The sequence below is a fragment of the Chelonoidis abingdonii genome, chromosome 8 (genome assembly GCF_003597395.2).
Source record: "Chelonoidis abingdonii isolate Lonesome George chromosome 8, CheloAbing_2.0, whole genome shotgun sequence".
In the NCBI taxonomy this organism is placed as follows: domain Eukaryota; kingdom Metazoa; phylum Chordata; order Testudines; family Testudinidae; genus Chelonoidis; species Chelonoidis abingdonii.
The window spans coordinates 50,431,669-50,448,694 of record NC_133776.1 but is presented as its reverse complement, the minus strand read 5'-3'; the positions used below and the strand labels follow the sequence as shown (position 1 = coordinate 50,448,694).

The 17,026-nt window shown below is 51.7% G+C and overlaps 1 protein-coding gene across 4 annotated transcripts in view; it reads left to right on the top strand.

Annotated features, from left to right (window-relative positions):
- PPP2R3A (protein phosphatase 2 regulatory subunit B''alpha) overlaps window positions 1–17,026 on the top strand; it is a 153,507-nt gene that overhangs the window by 120,025 nt on the left and 16,456 nt on the right. For all 4 annotated transcript variants that reach the window (XM_075068599.1, XM_075068601.1, XM_075068600.1 and 1 more), the window contains 4 exons: window positions 676–724; window positions 1,380–1,469; window positions 3,943–4,118; window positions 16,056–16,174. In XM_075068599.1, the coding sequence (XP_074924700.1) occupies window positions 676–724; window positions 1,380–1,469; window positions 3,943–4,118; window positions 16,056–16,174 (434 nt within the window). The remainder of the gene's footprint in view (window positions 1–675; window positions 725–1,379; window positions 1,470–3,942; window positions 4,119–16,055; window positions 16,175–17,026) is intronic.

Genomic DNA, 17,026 nt, shown 5'->3' with positions numbered 1-17,026 from the left:
GATCGAACCCTTTTTGCAAATTTATGTTTAGTTCACTGAATTGGTTAATTGAACTGACAAAAATAGATGTGTTTTTAGAAATGGCTGAACTGCATAGTGTGTTTTGATCCAGCTCAGACCTTTTGATTCACTGAAAATTTCCACCCAAAATGAAATATTTTTCTAATTATTCAGCATTGCCAGCAAACCAAAAACACCAGTATTCACCCAGCTCTTGTTATGGGGGTGCAGGGTTTCAATGTTCCACCACAGAGGTAAAGACACTGGGTTTCTTTTGTTGAGATAAATGTCTTGAGCTACCCTTTGTGTTCTCATGCCACAAGTGCTCACCCTATTCTGGTACAAGTCCCAGTAGTGCTAATAGCACTAACAGGGCATGTTTCCAAGGTCTTATAGCTAGATAATCTAGAGCTGCCACATTCTAGGGGGAGAGTAGTTGTGTTACTAGGCTAGGCACAGAAAGCAACAGAGAGAGACTTGGATGGTTAATTGCTACTGTTTGCAAGGCTATTAAAGTTTGGGCTGTACTAAAATGGCTACGCAGGCCGTGTTCGTTGCCTATCCTTTTAGCTGTGGGATAATGACTTCATACAGATTGACCACACACACAGGGCTCTGATAGCCCATGAGTCTAACAGTGCCTATGTATTGATGCTTCATTTTCTTCATTTCCAGCTTTATCAGCCAGGATTATTGAGAGGATATTCAGTGGAGCAGTGGTGAGGTAAGGTATAGCACCCTGGATGGACAATTAAATTGAGAAATGGAAGGAAGCAAAAACTAAAACAGGAATCCTGTCAGCCTTAGGTAGAAAAGCAAGGTATTCTCATACATTCCCCGTCCCATTGAGAGGGCACGGGGCTAGCGTTTCCGTCACAGGATAGGGCCAGTCTGAAAAGGAAGAGAGGGACAAGAGAGTGATTTTAAAAATAAATAAAACCGTGTCAAATTAGCACAGTTCCCAAATGCATCGCTGTGGGCCACGGGAGAGGGGACAGGTGCGTACACTTCATGTATGTGTGTGTCTCCCCTAGTCCTACAGCAGTGGCAGGCAGCTGGAGGGCACAATTAAAAAAGCTCCTTTAAAATAAAAGTTCCTAACTGTTTTGGGGGAAGTACTTCAAAAGCAACTTTGTCTTTGCAGTGACAGTAGGACTGCGAAATGCAGTATCTGCTCTCAGGAGCACTTCTCACCCCTGAGCAAGTTCAGGTGTGGGAGGGGCCGATCAATACTAACACACTTCTGCTGGCCTAAAAGAACAAGCATGGGTGTTTTCCAGGTATATGAAAATGCCCAACTCGCTCCCCAGAGGGTGTTCTGACTGTTCTTTTGGCTGCGTGTTCATGTTATAATTTAGAAGGTGCTTTGGGTCTTTCAGAGGCAACGAAGCGCAGAAAGAGGGACAGCTGAGCTATGCAGATTTTGTGTGGCTCCTCATTGCTGAAGAAGACAAAAGGAGCCCCACAAGGTAGGACTTCTAGGAAGGTTCTGGAGAGAGACATGCAGAAAGCTCCTGGGATTACAGGAGACTGGGACCTGCTCATTAGTGCAAAGGCCTGTGAACCAGGATGAGCCTGGCTTGCAGTGGGAGGTAAGACATTGACTTGCTGGATCACCTTGCACAGATAACTTGCCTTCGCCAGAGGAAAACTGGGTAAAAACAGACTTTACTTTTAAAGTGACCTTTTCTCTTCCCCCTGGCTTTTATCGGTGGTCACAAAACTTCCCACCACACCCTACTCTGTCCCTTGCCCCATGTTTGCCTAAGGATACATGCAAGGAGCAGGGCTGAGAAGGTGGGAGAAGCTTCCATTTGTTTGCTCCATGCCATCATCACCACTAGTAAGCAGACCCTGCTGCTGGCCTCAGCACAACTTATTCCTAGACAGAGGACAGGACCCCTGACTGCCCTATGTCCCAGCACCCCTTCAAGGGTAAGGGAAGGCCGCTAGCCGAGCCATAACAGCAGTGGATACTCCCAACTGTCTACTGAAGGTGCCACCCCCGCTCCCTCCCCAGCAAGGTTTAGGCTGAAGTGGCTGTGGCTTCACCCCCAGCTGCCAAATTCAGTGCCTCCTGTTTCACTTTCCTCAGCAGGGCCCTTCCTCACCTTGCCTGCGTACAGGACTATGTGCAAACGCTGCCAGCGGGCATGGGGGCTCTGACCATCATGGAGCTTCCAAGGTGCAGAGAGGCAGGCAGAGCTCTCTCTGGCATGGAGGCTGCTGCGCAGGATGGGGTGGAGGACCTGGGCACCAGCAAACCATTTTGCTTCACCACATGACTGTCCAGCCCCTACATGCCTATATCACCCCAGAAAAGCTCCTCTCACTTGAGCCCTCGGCTGACGTCATATAAGGATCGCAGCTTGCGCTGGATGCTAGCTTTCTTCTGCCGCCAGGTCAGCATCCAGCTGGTGGCAGCAGTGCCTGGCAGGAGGCCACTTTGCCCTCCCAGAGGGCTGCCAACCACAATCCATCCCTCTGGCTGTGAAGTGAGTGAGCTTGAGGGCTTTAGCAACCAGTGCTTTCCAGACACCCTTGTCCAATAATGCATCTGCCTATTTTGCAAAACCTGAGTGCTGCTCCTGTTCTTGCCACGCCCTGGTGAAGAGGAGGTGGCAGAAAAGCACAGACCGAGAATGGGGCATAGCTCCATCCTAGAGTGTTATGCAAACGTTGTCAATGTGGTGTTAAACAGCTGCACTAATCTAAGCAACATGTGTTGCTGTCTCAGTAATTTTCCCTGAGCAGAGGGCCCTGACTTTTGGGGTTCTAATGTGTGCTGATTTTTTAGGGATGCTGCTTATCAGAGAGGTGTTTCCAGCACTGATTTGTACACTCTTAGTATAGGTCAGTGACTTGGGTGAGTGGGAAGGAGGTGGTAACAAAGAGGGAGACTCAGTAGGATGCTGCTAGAGCAGAACAGTTCTCCTGACTGCCACCACTCCACTGCCCTCCTGCTAGATACTTGCCTAGTGCTGACTCAGTTATAGAAACAATGAGGGTATGGGACATGCCTTTCAGAACTGGGATTACATATTGTAGTGAATGGCTGGGGGGAGCATGACAAAAATTGCAGTCCAGGGGTCCACTGATTCCATGCACTTGGCAGATGTGTGAACTAGCAGGTGTGGGAGAATACTACACAGCCTATCCTTGCATTCCCCTCTGAGGTGACCTGCCACTCACACAGAATCACTGAGTTGTTTAGGACAGTGACTGGTGAGGGGGAGTAAAAACTGGAGTCCCATCAGTTCTGCCCCTGACCTGTCCATAGCTAAAGCCACAGCAGTGATTTGAGAGCTTTGTCTTTTGCATAAAAAAACACAGGGAACTATTTTAAACATCCCAGGCCTACTTTTGCTCCTGCCAGGGGTTTCCCAGGGATAGTCAATAGCCCATGTGTAGGGATCACCGTAGGCAATTAGCCTGTTTGGACAACCCCACCAGGGAGCAGTGCCCATACCCCACAACACAGCAAGCACAGAATACTGGGCCTTTGTTGGGAAACATAGGCCCAAGTATATTCATTAATATCAGTCACTGTGCTTCCCCTCCATTGTGCAGACACCAAACCTGCTGAGTAAACTGACCCCTGTAGTGCTCAGGGTAGAAGCAGCAGGATCTGCCTCTAGCTGACTTATTCAGAGGTTATTTTAATTGGTGCTTGGTTAGTGCTGCCCAAACCCCTAGAAGCTGCTCCAGCCCCCTCCCCATCATCAGCACTGAAGGTCAGTTGTAGAATAGGGAAATGCCTACCCCTGAGTAATTGAGGGTATTGTCAGACTCTGCTTTTACTCTGCAATTCTAGCTGTCAGTCATGGTGAATGTGGTATAGGACTGAGGACCTTGCACTGCTCTGATCTCTGGTGGCTAAGATAATATTGCTGGTTTCTGCAATGCTGCCAACATGAAAAGACTAATTCTCTTCTTCCTTAGTATCGAATACTGGTTCCGCTGCCTGGATTTGGATGGAGATGGCGTACTGTCTATGTATGAACTGGAGTATTTTTATGAGGAACAATGTGAGAGGATGGAAGCGATGGGCATCGAGCCATTGCCATTCCATGACTTACTGTGCCAAATGCTCGATCTGGTGAAGCCAGATGGTGATGGTAAGAGCTGCTGTAAACCCCAGCCTGTTGGAGGTGTTTAGTGAGGTCAAGTTCCCACCTATGCTTATTCTGTTTTTATTTTAAGAGCTCATTTGGGTTCACTTCCCACTATGCCTACGTGGCCCATGTCCATGCTAAGTGGTTGGACATGGAGAAGGAGAAGGTTGCTTGTACATCCCTGCACAAGCAGTAACAATCAAGCTGCAAGGAGTAAGGGGTTTATGGTGACTAATTCTTGCTAGATTAACAGGGCTACTTTTTAAATTTATAATTTATAACAAGGAGGAGATGGGCTACAGCCTGCTCATGTCATGCCATGCCATGCATCATAGATTAGGGCAAACACATAATAGAGAGAGGGAAAAAAACTAAAGAAATTCTCCTCTGATACTGCTGAGAGAAGTATGACATCCCATTAACCCCGCAATGAAATAGTCTATTAGGTAGGAGTGGCAGAAAGGCAATGCTGGCATTTCATAAGCTCTGTACCAAATGAGTCAGGCCTGGTAGTTGAGTGTCTAAAGCTCTATAAAGCCAGGTTCTGGGCAGGACCTGTGTGCCTGGCTCTACAGATAGGGGGATTGCCACAGCCAGGCTGGAGGGCACCTGTGGAGCCATTCTTGGCTACTGTGTGGCACCAATGCCCTCCCCCGGGCTCTTCTGCACTGTCCTCACCCACACAAAGGGTCTGTGCAGAGCTGAGCTATGAGCTCTGCAGGTGGTGCACACTGCCTGCACAGTCCCACTCTGTCACCACTCAGACATGGCACTGCCTACGGCTCTCCCCCATCCTTTTCTTCATTGGCAGTGGAAGGGCCTCTGCTAACCTTGGCCTTTTTGCCCATAGCCTCCGTTCTGCAGGTTGTGCCCAAAACCCTGGGCTTCAAACCCTTCCACAGGTCTTTCCCCCTCAGCAAAGAGCATTCCAGCTGCCTCTACTGCCTCAGAGAGTTCCATGTCCCATCAAAGTGTACGGTTTGCTCCAGCTTAAAGAGCAGATCAAAGAAGCTGAAGGAGGACAGAGTTAAGCTGCTCCTTGTGGAGTGTTCCCTGAGACCATGGGATCTGATTCCACCCATACGTAGGCCTCAGCCTCTCAGTGTTCCAGAGACAACTTCAGTTCCAGCAAGCAAAGACCCAGGGACAACTTCTGAAGCCTCCAAACAGTCTAAGCAGAAGAGATCTCAGTTTCCCGATAACCAGTCTAAATGCAGGGAAATTCACCCCAGAGACCAGGGACTAAGGAGACTTCACATCCCCCTCCAGGTACTGCTGAGGCTTCTGCTTCTTCTGACTCCATCAGAAAGGTCTACCAAGCATTCCACATACCGAGAAATCTCTTGGCAAGCAACCCCACTCAGCTCTGGCTTCTGTATCTTCAGAGGCCTCCAAACATGGGGACTCCTCAAAGAAAGCACTGGCCCCAACTTTGGCATCCTCTGAGGGAAATAGCCATAAGGAGCATGTGGACCACATATCCATGTCGTCTCTGGTACCAGTTGACTCACCTTACCTCAAGGACTACTGCCCTGGATCACTGGTTCAGTCCCCTTTCATCTCACAAAGACCTCTGTGTGATAGAGGAGCATGAATCCCCTCTACTAAAAGGTATGGGGAGGATGTCACTGTCAGTATTGATCTATCCACCTGTACAACCTACCAGTCAGTATCGGTGCATCCTCCCACAAAAGCTCGGCCACTAGTACTGACTCGGATACCAGCCCCTACTCAGATGCCGGTACTGACATCCCTAGCCATCCTATTGGACAGAGAGGTTGTTACATCTTCAGAATATGACATCTCCATCCAAGATTCAGCCACCTTCTCTTTCCAGCCTCCGTCCCTGGCAGTGTATCCTGGTGATGATGTTCTGGAAACTAGCCCTGCCAGCCTTCCCAGGAGCATGCTAAGAGTCCTGCTCCCTTTCCATACCCTGACCACAATGGGTTTTCTGGAATCCTGGGGTTCTTCTTCGAGTGCTTGCTCATATCCATTCCAGTAGGTGTACGCGCCGGCGCCGCGCGTGCACGTTCGTCGGAGAACTTTTACCCTAGCAACTCCAGCGGGCCGGCAGGCCGTCGCCCCTAGAGTGGCGCCCATGGCGGGTGATATATACCCCTGCCGGCCCGCCCTGCTCCCCTCAGTTCCTTCTTACCGCTGTGTCGGTCGTTGGAACTGTGGAGTGCGGCATAGCTGACCTCCACGTCCCTAGCTTCTCTTGTTATCGTTACAGTTAGAGTTAGTTTGTAGTTTACTTAGTATATATAGTTTGTAGTTATAGTTATAGTTGTTGTGTGTATATATATATCGTTAGTTAGCGGGTTCGGGCTCTAGCCCTCTCCGCGCCCCGGCGCCGGGCTGATGCCTGGTTCGCCGGGATTCAAAGCGTGCTCGGCTTGTAAAAAGCCGATGCCCCAGTGATCCCCACGACGCCTGCTTAAAGTGCCTGGGGAATCACACGTCTCGGAGAAGTGCCGCATCTGCAAAGCTTCGGCCGCGAACTAAGAAGGAGCGAGACCAGCGCCTCCGGACTCTCCTTATGGAAGCGGCACTTCACCCCGCGCCCTCGCACCGATGAGCGCGGCTCCGGCACCGGATCCCTCCGGCACCGCGAAAGCGCAGCGGCACCACCCTCTCCGGGCACCGGCTCCTGGGAAGAGGCCCTCATCCTCTACCCCGGCTAGCAGCCCCGAAGGAGCACCAGACCGCCGACGTTGTGGCCGTGCCAGGGGCTTCGTTGACTCCGGGCCCGGCGGGTCCGTCGAGTCCGATCCCTCTTAGCTCCCCGCCAAGATCTGGGGTAGAGCTTGTAGTCCCATCTACGCCCGAGACATTCTCGTCGGCAGGGACCTTATGCCTTGACGGAGCCTGGGCTGCCCAACCCCGGCACCGCGGTGCGGGTTGTACTTTCCTAAGGGCAAGCCGACCCCGATGAGAGCACCGTCCCGGATTCTCCGGTCCGAGCACCGATCTCGGTCACGGCACCGATCTCCGGTCCCGAGGAGGTCTGTTTCGAGGCGCCGCTCGCAGTCCCGGCACCGCTCTCCCCGGCGGCACTGGTCATACTCACGGCGATCGAATCATCTTCACGTCGGTCCCGGTACTCCCGCACCGCTCCAGGCTCCAGCCACCGCTACCGGCAACGGACGATTCGGAGAGCGCGATCACGCACCGCGAAGGTCCAGATCTCCGGTCGACCCTCCCGGCACGCGCTGGTGGCAGGTCCGGTCCAGATCTGGCACCGGTATAGCTCACGGCACCGCTCCCGGCACCGAGGAGGCCGTCCCATCGAGGGCGCTGGACCGCACTACTCCGTTCCGCCGCCCCGTGGCCCTCTCGGCAGGGTTCAGTCTCTTCCGACGGACAGATAGCGTCTACCTGGACGTTGACAGGTCCGCCGCCCTCTTCCTGAGGGTCACCAGGAACATGGTCCGCAGCAGTGGGCTTCTGGATGCCCTGGGCATATCAGCAAGCCCAGGGGCCTCAGCAATTTCCACCACGTCCGTCTGCTCAGAGCGTAGGCTCCAGAGGCTACGTTTTCACCCCACCGCCATCCCCTGCAAGGAGAGGTCAGTCCCTACCCGCCTGAGACTGAACCCCCGCAGGAAACCAGAGAGACAGCCCGTCCATTCACCTGAGCCGCCACCTGACCCGCTTCTGCCAGGTGTCTCTCGTCATCCTCGCCGGATGAAGCAGTGGCGGGACGACAACCACCAGTCCCCCCCCTGCTAGACCTCAGGGCACACCAGATCTCCTCAGGCACGTTGCACAAAAACATGCGCATCCAGCTGAGGAGGTCTCCGAGGTGCAGACCCGGTCGTCACACGATACTCTCGGCAGATGCGCCTACTCGTGTCGCCCTAAACCTTCATAAAGACCATACAAGCCAATGCCACACCATCTGGCAGTCACCGGCTTCCGTTCCCCCGCTGCTCGGGGGTGGAGCGCAAGTATATGGTCCTCGAAGGGATACGAGTATCTATACGTGCATCCAGCCCCTGTTCCCTCGTCGTTCAATCTGTGAACGAGAGGGAACGACATGGGCAAGAAGCTCCGGCCCCAAAGTCTAGGAGGCGCGACCTATGACCTGCTTCGGCCGTAAGGTCTACTCCGCAGGAGCGTTACAGCTGCGGGTTTCGAACCAACAAGCCTGCTCAGCCGCTACTCCTATAACACCTGGGAGGCGGCTGATAAATTTAGGGAGCTTCTCCCACAAGATGCTCGCAGGAGTTCGTTTGCGCCTACTGGATGAAGGCAGAAGGTCGCGCGCACTTCGCTGCAGGCGTCTTTGGACACAGCAGACTCAGCCGCTAGGACTCTCGCCTCCGGAGTCACTATGCGCCGCATCTCCTGGCTACAGGTCTCTGGTCTTCCTCCGGAACTCCAGAACAATACAGGACCTTCCGTTTGAGGGCCAGGGCCTATTTTCTGACAAGACAGACCTCGCCTGCAAAGTCTCAAGGACAATAGGGTCATTATGCGTGCCCTAGGGATGCACACGCCAGTGAACAGCGTCGACCGTTCAGGCCGCAGCAACAGCGCAGGCCCTTCCCGCAACCCAGGCAAAGGCAGGACTTTGCCAGGAGACGAAACAGAATGGCAGGCGCAGCATCTGGCAACCACGGGGGCCAAATCAAGGTCCCTCCAAGCCGTTCCTCCGGGCGAAGCCGTCCTTTTGAAGGTGCGCCCGGGGGCGCTCTGTACCAGTTTTTTCCGTGGATCCATCTCCTCCCTTTTCCAACCGTCTCTCGTTCTTCCTCCCGGCGTGGCGCCAGCTTACTACAGATCGTGGGTCCTCCGCACGCTGCGGCTTGGGTACCACCTGCAGTTTGCTTCGTCCGCCTTCCGCCCCCCTTCCTCGTCCCTCTTCAGGGACCCTCTCACGAGCAAATCCTCCTCCAAGAGTTGCAACGCTCCTCGACAAGGGGCCGTAGAGGAGGTGCCGGAGGACGAGACGGGCAGGGGTTCTACTCCCGTTACTTTCTGATCCCAAAGCCAAGGAGGTCTCCGACCCATCCTCGACCTCCGCGAACTCAACAGATACCTTACTCAAGTTGAAGTTCCGCATGGTTTCCTTGGGACCATTATCCTCCCTGGATCCCGGAGACTGGTACGCCCTCGACATGCAGGACGCCTATTTTCATATATCCATCTTTCCGCCCCATCGTCAGGTTCCTTCGCTTCATTGTCGGCGGCCGGCACTATCAATTCACGGTCCTTCCGTTCGGACTCTTCACAGCCCCGAGAGTGTTCACCAAATGCATGGCCGTAGTCGTCGCCTTTCTTCGTCGCAGTCGGGTACACGTGTTCCCCTACCTCGACGACTGGCTTATCCGGGACCTTCACAGGATCGAGTCCTCAGGAGCACGTCCAAGTGGTCAGCCGCCTTTTCTCCAGTCTCGGGCTGTTGCTCAATGCGGAGAAGTCCACTCTATCCCTACTCAGAGGATAGAGTTTATCGAGCCGTTCTAGACTCACTATAGCCAGGGCGGTCCTTCCTTCGGCACGGTTCCAGACGCTGTCAGCCATCATCCGCAGGCTACAGTCAGCACCTCTGACCTCCCTGCGCACTTGCCTGACACGTTGTTGGGGCACATGCAGCCTGCACTTTCGTCACAGCGCACGCCCGACTCCGCCTCCGGCCCCTGCAAATCCTGGCTCATCCCTCAGCTCCGTTCACCAGGCGCCCGTTGGACACGGTGGTCACGATTCCCAATCGTCTCCTCTCTCTCAATGGTGGCTAGATCAGTCCGTCGTATGTGCGGGCTTCCCGTTTCATCAGCCCCAGCCTCGCTGTCCCTGACGACGGACGCATCAGATTTGGGATGGGGGGGCTCACCTAGGGACCCTGCAGGACCAAGGTCGCTGGTCTCCTCCCGAGCTCGCCCTCCATATCAACATCCGGGAGTTGAGAGCGGTCCGCCTGGCTTGTCTCGCGTTCCATCGTCAGATCCAGGGCCGCTGTGTTTCAGTCTTTATCGACAACACGACGGCGTTATACTACGTGAACAAGCAAGGCGGAACGAAATCTCCTCTTCTTTGTCTCAGGAAGCAATGATACTGTGGGACTTTTGCATAGCCCACTCGGTTCACCTATCGCTTCCTACTTGCCCCGGGGCTCGAAATACCCTGGCGGACCGTCTCAGCCGGTCCTTCAGCTCCACGAATGGTCCTTCGCCCGGACGTCGCCCTTGCGCCTCTTCCGACGGTGGGGGCATCCCCACGTGGACCTCTTTGCAACACGCAGGACAGGAAGTGCCCGATGTTCTGCTCTTTCCAGGGCCGCGAGCCGGGCTCAATGGCAGACGCCTTTTCTAATTCCCTGGCAACGCATCTCTTCTATGCGTTCCCCCGTTCCCGTTAGTCCACAGGTCCTTCTGAAGGCACGCAGGGACAGGGCCCGCTTTGATTCTGATCGCTCCGGCATGGGCCCGTCAGCATTGGTACTCTCTGTTGCTGGACCTGTCGGTAGTCGACCCGGTTCCCCTGCCCTTCACCTGGGACCTGATCACGCAGGACCACGGCCGCCTTTGTCACCCGGACCTCCAGTCGCTGCACCTCTCAGCGTGGCTCCTGAGTGGCTAACTCGGTCCGAGTTACATTGCTCTTCCCCAGTGAGGCAGGTACTTCTGGGAAGTAGAAAACCATCTACAAGGGCGACATACGTAGCCAAATGGAAACGGTTTTACGTGCTGGTGCGCGGAGAAGCGCTTCCATCCCACCGATGTTTCCATCCCAGTGGATTTTTTAGATTACCTTTGGTCGCTCAAAGGAACAAGGCTGGCACTGTCCTCTCTCCGTGTTCACTTAGCGGCCATCTCCACCTTCCACCCAGGGAGTGACGGCCGCTCGGTCTTTCTCGCACCCAATGGTGTCTAGATTCCTCAAAGGGCTGGAGCCCCTTTACCCCAGGTCCGCCACCCAGCCCCTCCTGGGATCTCAACCTGTGTGTTGTCCATCTCATGTCTCCCCCCGTTTTGAGCCGCTGGCTACGTGTTCCCTCCTCTACTTGTCCTGGAAGACGGCATTCCTGGTGGCGATCACTTCGTGGTGCGTATCAGAGCTGCGCGCCCTCGTCGTAGATCCCCCGTATACGGTGTTCCATCGGGACAAGGTGCAACTGAGGCCGCACCCGCATTTCTTCCCAAGGTCGTCTCGGCTTTCATGTCAACCAGGACATATTCCTACCTGTCTTTCTTCCCAAAACCGCACTTGTCTCGCAGGAGCAACAGTTACACTCCTTATGACGTGCGCAGAGCGCTCGCCTTTTATATAGAGCGAACAAACCATTCCGTAAGTCCAGCCCCAGCTCTTTGTCGCCGTCGCTGAACGAGTTAGAGAGTTGCCCAGTCTCCTCTCAGAGGATTTCCTCATGGGTGACGTCCTGTATACGGACCTGTTACGACCTGGCCCATCTCCCTTCGGGCCGAGTAACTGCGCACTCTACAGAGCCCAGCATCATCGACGGGCGTTCCTTGCACGAGTTGCCCGTCCAGGAACATCTGCAGGGGGCAGCGACCTGGTCCTCCGTGACACACTTTGCTACCCATATGCCCTGGTCCAGCAGTCCAGGGACGATGCCAGCCTTCGGCGTCTGCCGTATTGCGCACTGTGACCTCTCACTCCGACCCCACCCGCCTAGGTAAGGCTTGGGAATCACCTACTGGAATGGATATGAGCAAGCATCGAAAGAAGAAAACACGGTTATCACCTTTGTAACTGTTGTTCTTCGAGATGTGTTGCTCATATCCATTCCACACCCGCCCTCCTTCCCCACTGTCGGAGTAGCGGCAAGAAAGGAACTGAGGAGCGGGCGGGCCGGACAGGGGTATATATCACCCGCCATGGCGGCGCCACTCTAGGGGGCGACCTGCCGGCCCGCCTGGAGTTGCTAGGGTAAAAGTCTCTCCGACGAACATGCACACGACGCGGCGCGTACACCTACTGGAATGGATATGAGCAACACATCTCGAAGAACAACAGTTACAAAGGTGAGTAACCGTGTTCTCTCTCTGGTTCTATAGCATACCCTAACATACAAGGGCCCATCAGCAGGAACAGTCTTCAGTACCCAGGGAGCCCCTTCACTATGGAGCATCTCAAACATCCTCAAGGAGACTTGGAGGAGGACCAGTAGCTAAGAGCAGAGGAGGAAGCACCTCCTTCCAACCAATAATCCTCATCATCTCTGTATGAAGCAGTTATGCCCCATCCACTATCCCATGTGGATTATTTTAGATTGTTTTAGGACCTGATGAAGAGAGTGGCCAAGACTCTACAGATTGCCCTGAAAGAGATACAAGAGCCCTAACACACTGTGGCAGATATTCTCCGCACCACATCTCAAGGCAAACTAGTGCTGCCTATTCATGACACCCTCTTGTCTGCCAGATTTTATGGCCTGGTGACACCTGTCACCATCCCATCCAGGTGCAAGTAGGCTGACAGAAAATACTATGTTCCAGCCAAGGGCTCTGAATATCTTTTCTTCTCACCCTTCCACCCATTTCCTGTGATTGACGTGTGGTCAATGAAAGGAGCAAACACCACCAGGCAAGATCATCTCCTCCTGATAAAGAGCTCAAATGCATTGATCTTCTTGGCAGCAAGAGCTATTTCTTAGCTGTGGTACAGTTCAGTGTCACCAACTGTCACGCTTTGTTGGCAAACAGCAATTACACCAAATTTGCACAATTTATTGACTATCTGCCACAGGACCAGAAGGACCAATTTCAAGCCCCATCTCTGAGGGACAGACGAGAGAATGAAGAGATTTTTTCTCTCCATACACACAGACTATCTAAAATGGGTATCAGGATGCATCTTAGCATGTTACAAGGCTTCTGGAATGCGCACTCATCCTAGGGTGCTGGCCCATGCCACCAGAGTTAAATCCATTTCAGTAGCACTGCTTAAAAACATACCCATTATAGACATTTGCAAAGCTGCCACTTGGTCATCTGTGCACACTTTTTCCATGTTATTCATATCTCCAGCTAAAATACAGCCTTAGGTGAGGCTGTTCTCTGAACTCATCTCCACAGCACCCTTCTCCGTAACCAAGGTACTGCTTGGGAGTCACCTAATGTGGAGCCCCCCATAGGGGCAAAAACACAAAGAAGAGGAGGTAACTAACTTTGTACAGTAACTAGAGTTCAAGATTTGTCCTTCTCTGGGTACTGTACTACTCACCTTCTTTCTCCTCCACCTCAGAGTACTTTGTATGTCATTGTTGAGAATTAACTTGTCTGGCAGCAGGTCTGCCCCACCCTATAGACCGTTGGTCTGGACCTGCAGACACAGCTTAAGAAAAGTTTCCAATCAAAGGCAAACTGGTGCGCAGCCACCTAATATGGAGCACCCATAGGGACAAAAACATCTCAAACAATTCCAGTTACTGTATGAGGTGAGTAACCTCTCCTTTTCCTTAGCCTAGCTAAAATGTCTCACAAATTGCCTTTGTGCAAAACCTTTCTGGGAGGGATGGAGAAGTCAACCATGAGATCAACAGAAGCAGTTTAACCCATTTGCTAAGGCCTGTAGGTGGTGAACGGCCTTCACTAGCTCCCTACCCATCTCCATTAACCCATTAGCAAATGGGTTAACTTGCTTTTGCTGATCTCGTGGATGACTTGAGCTACTGTAGGCCTGGGTGACAAGCAAAAACACACTCCCAAGAGAGAGTTTAGGCACAGCACTACAATCCAAGACCTGATGTAAATTCTTGAGTTCATAGGTTTTACAGCTTGAAGGGAACATCATGACCATCAAATCTGACCTTCTGCCTTGCATGGGCTATGGCATGTCACCAGGCTCCTGGACTTTAGCTCAGCTGGATGTTCTCTCTTTTAGAAAGAGACATTTAATCTTCATTTAAAGATTTCAAGTGATGGCGAATTTCCCACCCCCACATCCAATTAAATGATGGATTAGCTGGTGGTTGTAATATATATTTCAAATATTATTTAGATTCAGTCTTGCTTAACTGGGGTGGGAAGAGGGAGGGTGAATTAAAAAGGTCCACTGTAGGTTAAGATGAGGGTCAAAGTATAGCCGGTATTATAAGGTTCACTGCAAAACTCTGCACCTTCAAATCACCTTTACAGTTGAAGTAACTTCTGTTCAGATTTCCCTCAGCGGCTTGTCCTAAAATGGAGGGATCTGGCTGAGGTAACCATGATAATTGCCTCATTTTAATCAACACAATGAGAGAAACAGTGTAACATTTTGGACCATGCCAAAGAAAAGAACCTTACACCAAACAGCAGGGCAGAAGCCACATACATTGAGGGGACTGGAGTCCTTCTGCAAGATGATTGCCCAGCAACACGTGTTTCTAAAGCATTGACTAAAACACAGCAGAACTGTGCTCAGATTGAAAAGTAATGTTGGCCATTGCTTTTGGTTGGGATGAGTTTCATGAGTATATGTATGAGCAAAAATTGATCAAGGCAGAACCTGTAGGAAGCCCTAGCACAAAAAACAGACTGCAAAGCACCATCTGGACTTAAGCCAATTATCCTGGACTTGCAAAAAGTCAGTAAATGGGAAATACAGGCCTGGTAAGGAGCTGTTTACAGCAATAGCCAGTCAATAAATATGACTCAAGTACTACTCATTACTGACGCTATCTGATAAGCTCCCACAGGAAACACAAAAATAGCCCAATCTTACTACAGCCTGAGGCAATAATTCTACTGGAATAACCCAGATACCTCTAATCATAAAACCATATTAGGTCCAATTAAATGAAGTTGCTGCACATGCTGGCATGCTCTACAAGGGCCAGTGTGTCATGCAATATGGGGATTGTAGTGCTAGCTGTTTATTACATAACACCTTCCCGGGTCTTGAGTAACATAAGAACACAGTCCAAGATGTGCTCTTTTAGACAGGCATGAATGCTGTGTGAAATCTGCATATAGGAAGCAGAATGCAAAACAACCACAGAAGCCATATGAGATGCCTCCTTGGTCCAAGCTAGACACAGATCTATTTGCTTGTCTAATTAATGGTCATTGGCAGCCTGAAAAAAACAACACACGCTAGTGGTATTATCCTAAATTAGAAAAGACCTGTGCTAAATGGGTCCTGTCATGAATATAGGGGGAAGGGTAGCAACCTTTATGTATGCAGTAGAATAAAATCTCTCCAAGGCAGCTGTACTGGATTGCCTTACTTGTAAGGGGTTAAGCAGTTCAAATAATCTAGTTGGCACCTGACCAAAAGGACCAATGAGGAAAGAAGATACTTTCAAATTGTTTGTTGTTCCCTCTCCGGTGGGAGAAGCCAAGCAGGTACACTATCTCCTGAAAATATACCTGGAATAAGCCATCTAAAACCACAGGAATTGTAAGTAGGACAAGGAAATGCGTTAGGTTATCTTTTGTTTTGGCTTGTGAATGTTCCTATGCTACAGAGGTAGTTTCATTCCTGTTTTTGTAACTGTGAAGCTGAGCCCAGAGAGGAATCCTCTGTGTTTTAAATCTCTTTATTACCCGATAAAGTTACCTTCCATCCTGATTTTGCAGGTGTGATTCTTTTATATTTTTTCTTAAAAGTTCTTCTTTTAAGAACCTGATTAATTTCAGTGTCCTGAAGACAAAGGGTCTGGGCTATTCTCACATTGCTGAGGTATATTATTAACAAGCCTTCCCAGGAAAGGGGGGGTGAAGGGATGCTAAGTGACCCTTCCCTGAATTTTTGTGTAAATCACTTGGTGGTGGCAGCAATACTGTCCAAGGACAAGGGAAGGAATTTGTGCCTTGGGGAAGTTTTAACCTAAGCTGGTAGAATATAAGACAAGGAGGTCTTTCATGCAGGTCCCCACATCTGTACCCCAGAGTTCAGAGTGGGGGGTGGGGGCACAACCCTGACAGGTCATATCACTCACTAATTAAGAATGTGCTACTAAAATAACGTGTGCTCTTTCTGCAGGAAAGGTGATGCTGCGAGACCTGAAGAGATGCAGAATGGCTCATGTATTCTACAACACCTTCTTTAACTTGGAAAAGTACCTGGACAATGAACAGCGGGATCCCTTTGCAATACAGAAGGTATAAAGCAAGGTCTCCGAACGTTGTTGCCCCCAAACTATTTTTAGGGACAGTGAAGTTTGGTTTGTTGTAGAGAAAAGCAGCAGATATGGAAAGAGGACGGAACTAAAACAGCGTGCTGTAGGAAACAAGTGCTGTATGATCACAAACAAGCACGATAGTGTCCAGCGGCTGGCCATGGCTCACAGGACCAATTCCCATCCAGCAGTGTATCCCCTGAGCAGTAGGTTGGGAACTGCTTCTCTATGGCCTTGAAGGTAGACACGTTGGTCTTGTCTGATGCATCTTTTTGATGGGCACTCCACCCACCACACCCATTCTCTGGCAACAGAGACAAAATGTAGCTCATTCATGTACAGCAGTGGTCACCATCCTGTTGATCGCAATCAACTTGTTGAGCCTGGGACTCCCAGTCAGTTGCAGTTTCCAGTGGTGCAGCGGGGCTGCCACTATGGCAGGCTCCCTGCCGCAGCTCCCAGAAGCAGTCAGCACAACCCTAGGGGGCAGGCAGGGATCTCCGCATGTTGCTTCTGCCTGCAAGCACCACCCCCACAGCTCCCATTGGTGGGGACCTGTGGTGAATGGGAGCTTTGTGGGTGGCGCCTGAGAAAGGGGCAGTACACAGAGCCATGTGTCCCCCTTCCAGGGGCCGCAGAGGTGCGTTGGCCCCTTCCGGGATTAGAGCCTGCCTTAATCTCACTGCACCACTCATGGTAAATACTGCCCATCTGGAGGCCACACCCCCAACCCTGAGCCCCCTTCCAGAGCCAGTACACCAAGCTCCAGCCCCTGCCCCAGCCCTGACCTCCCCTCCCAGAGTGAGCACCCCATACATTCTCCTGCACCACAACC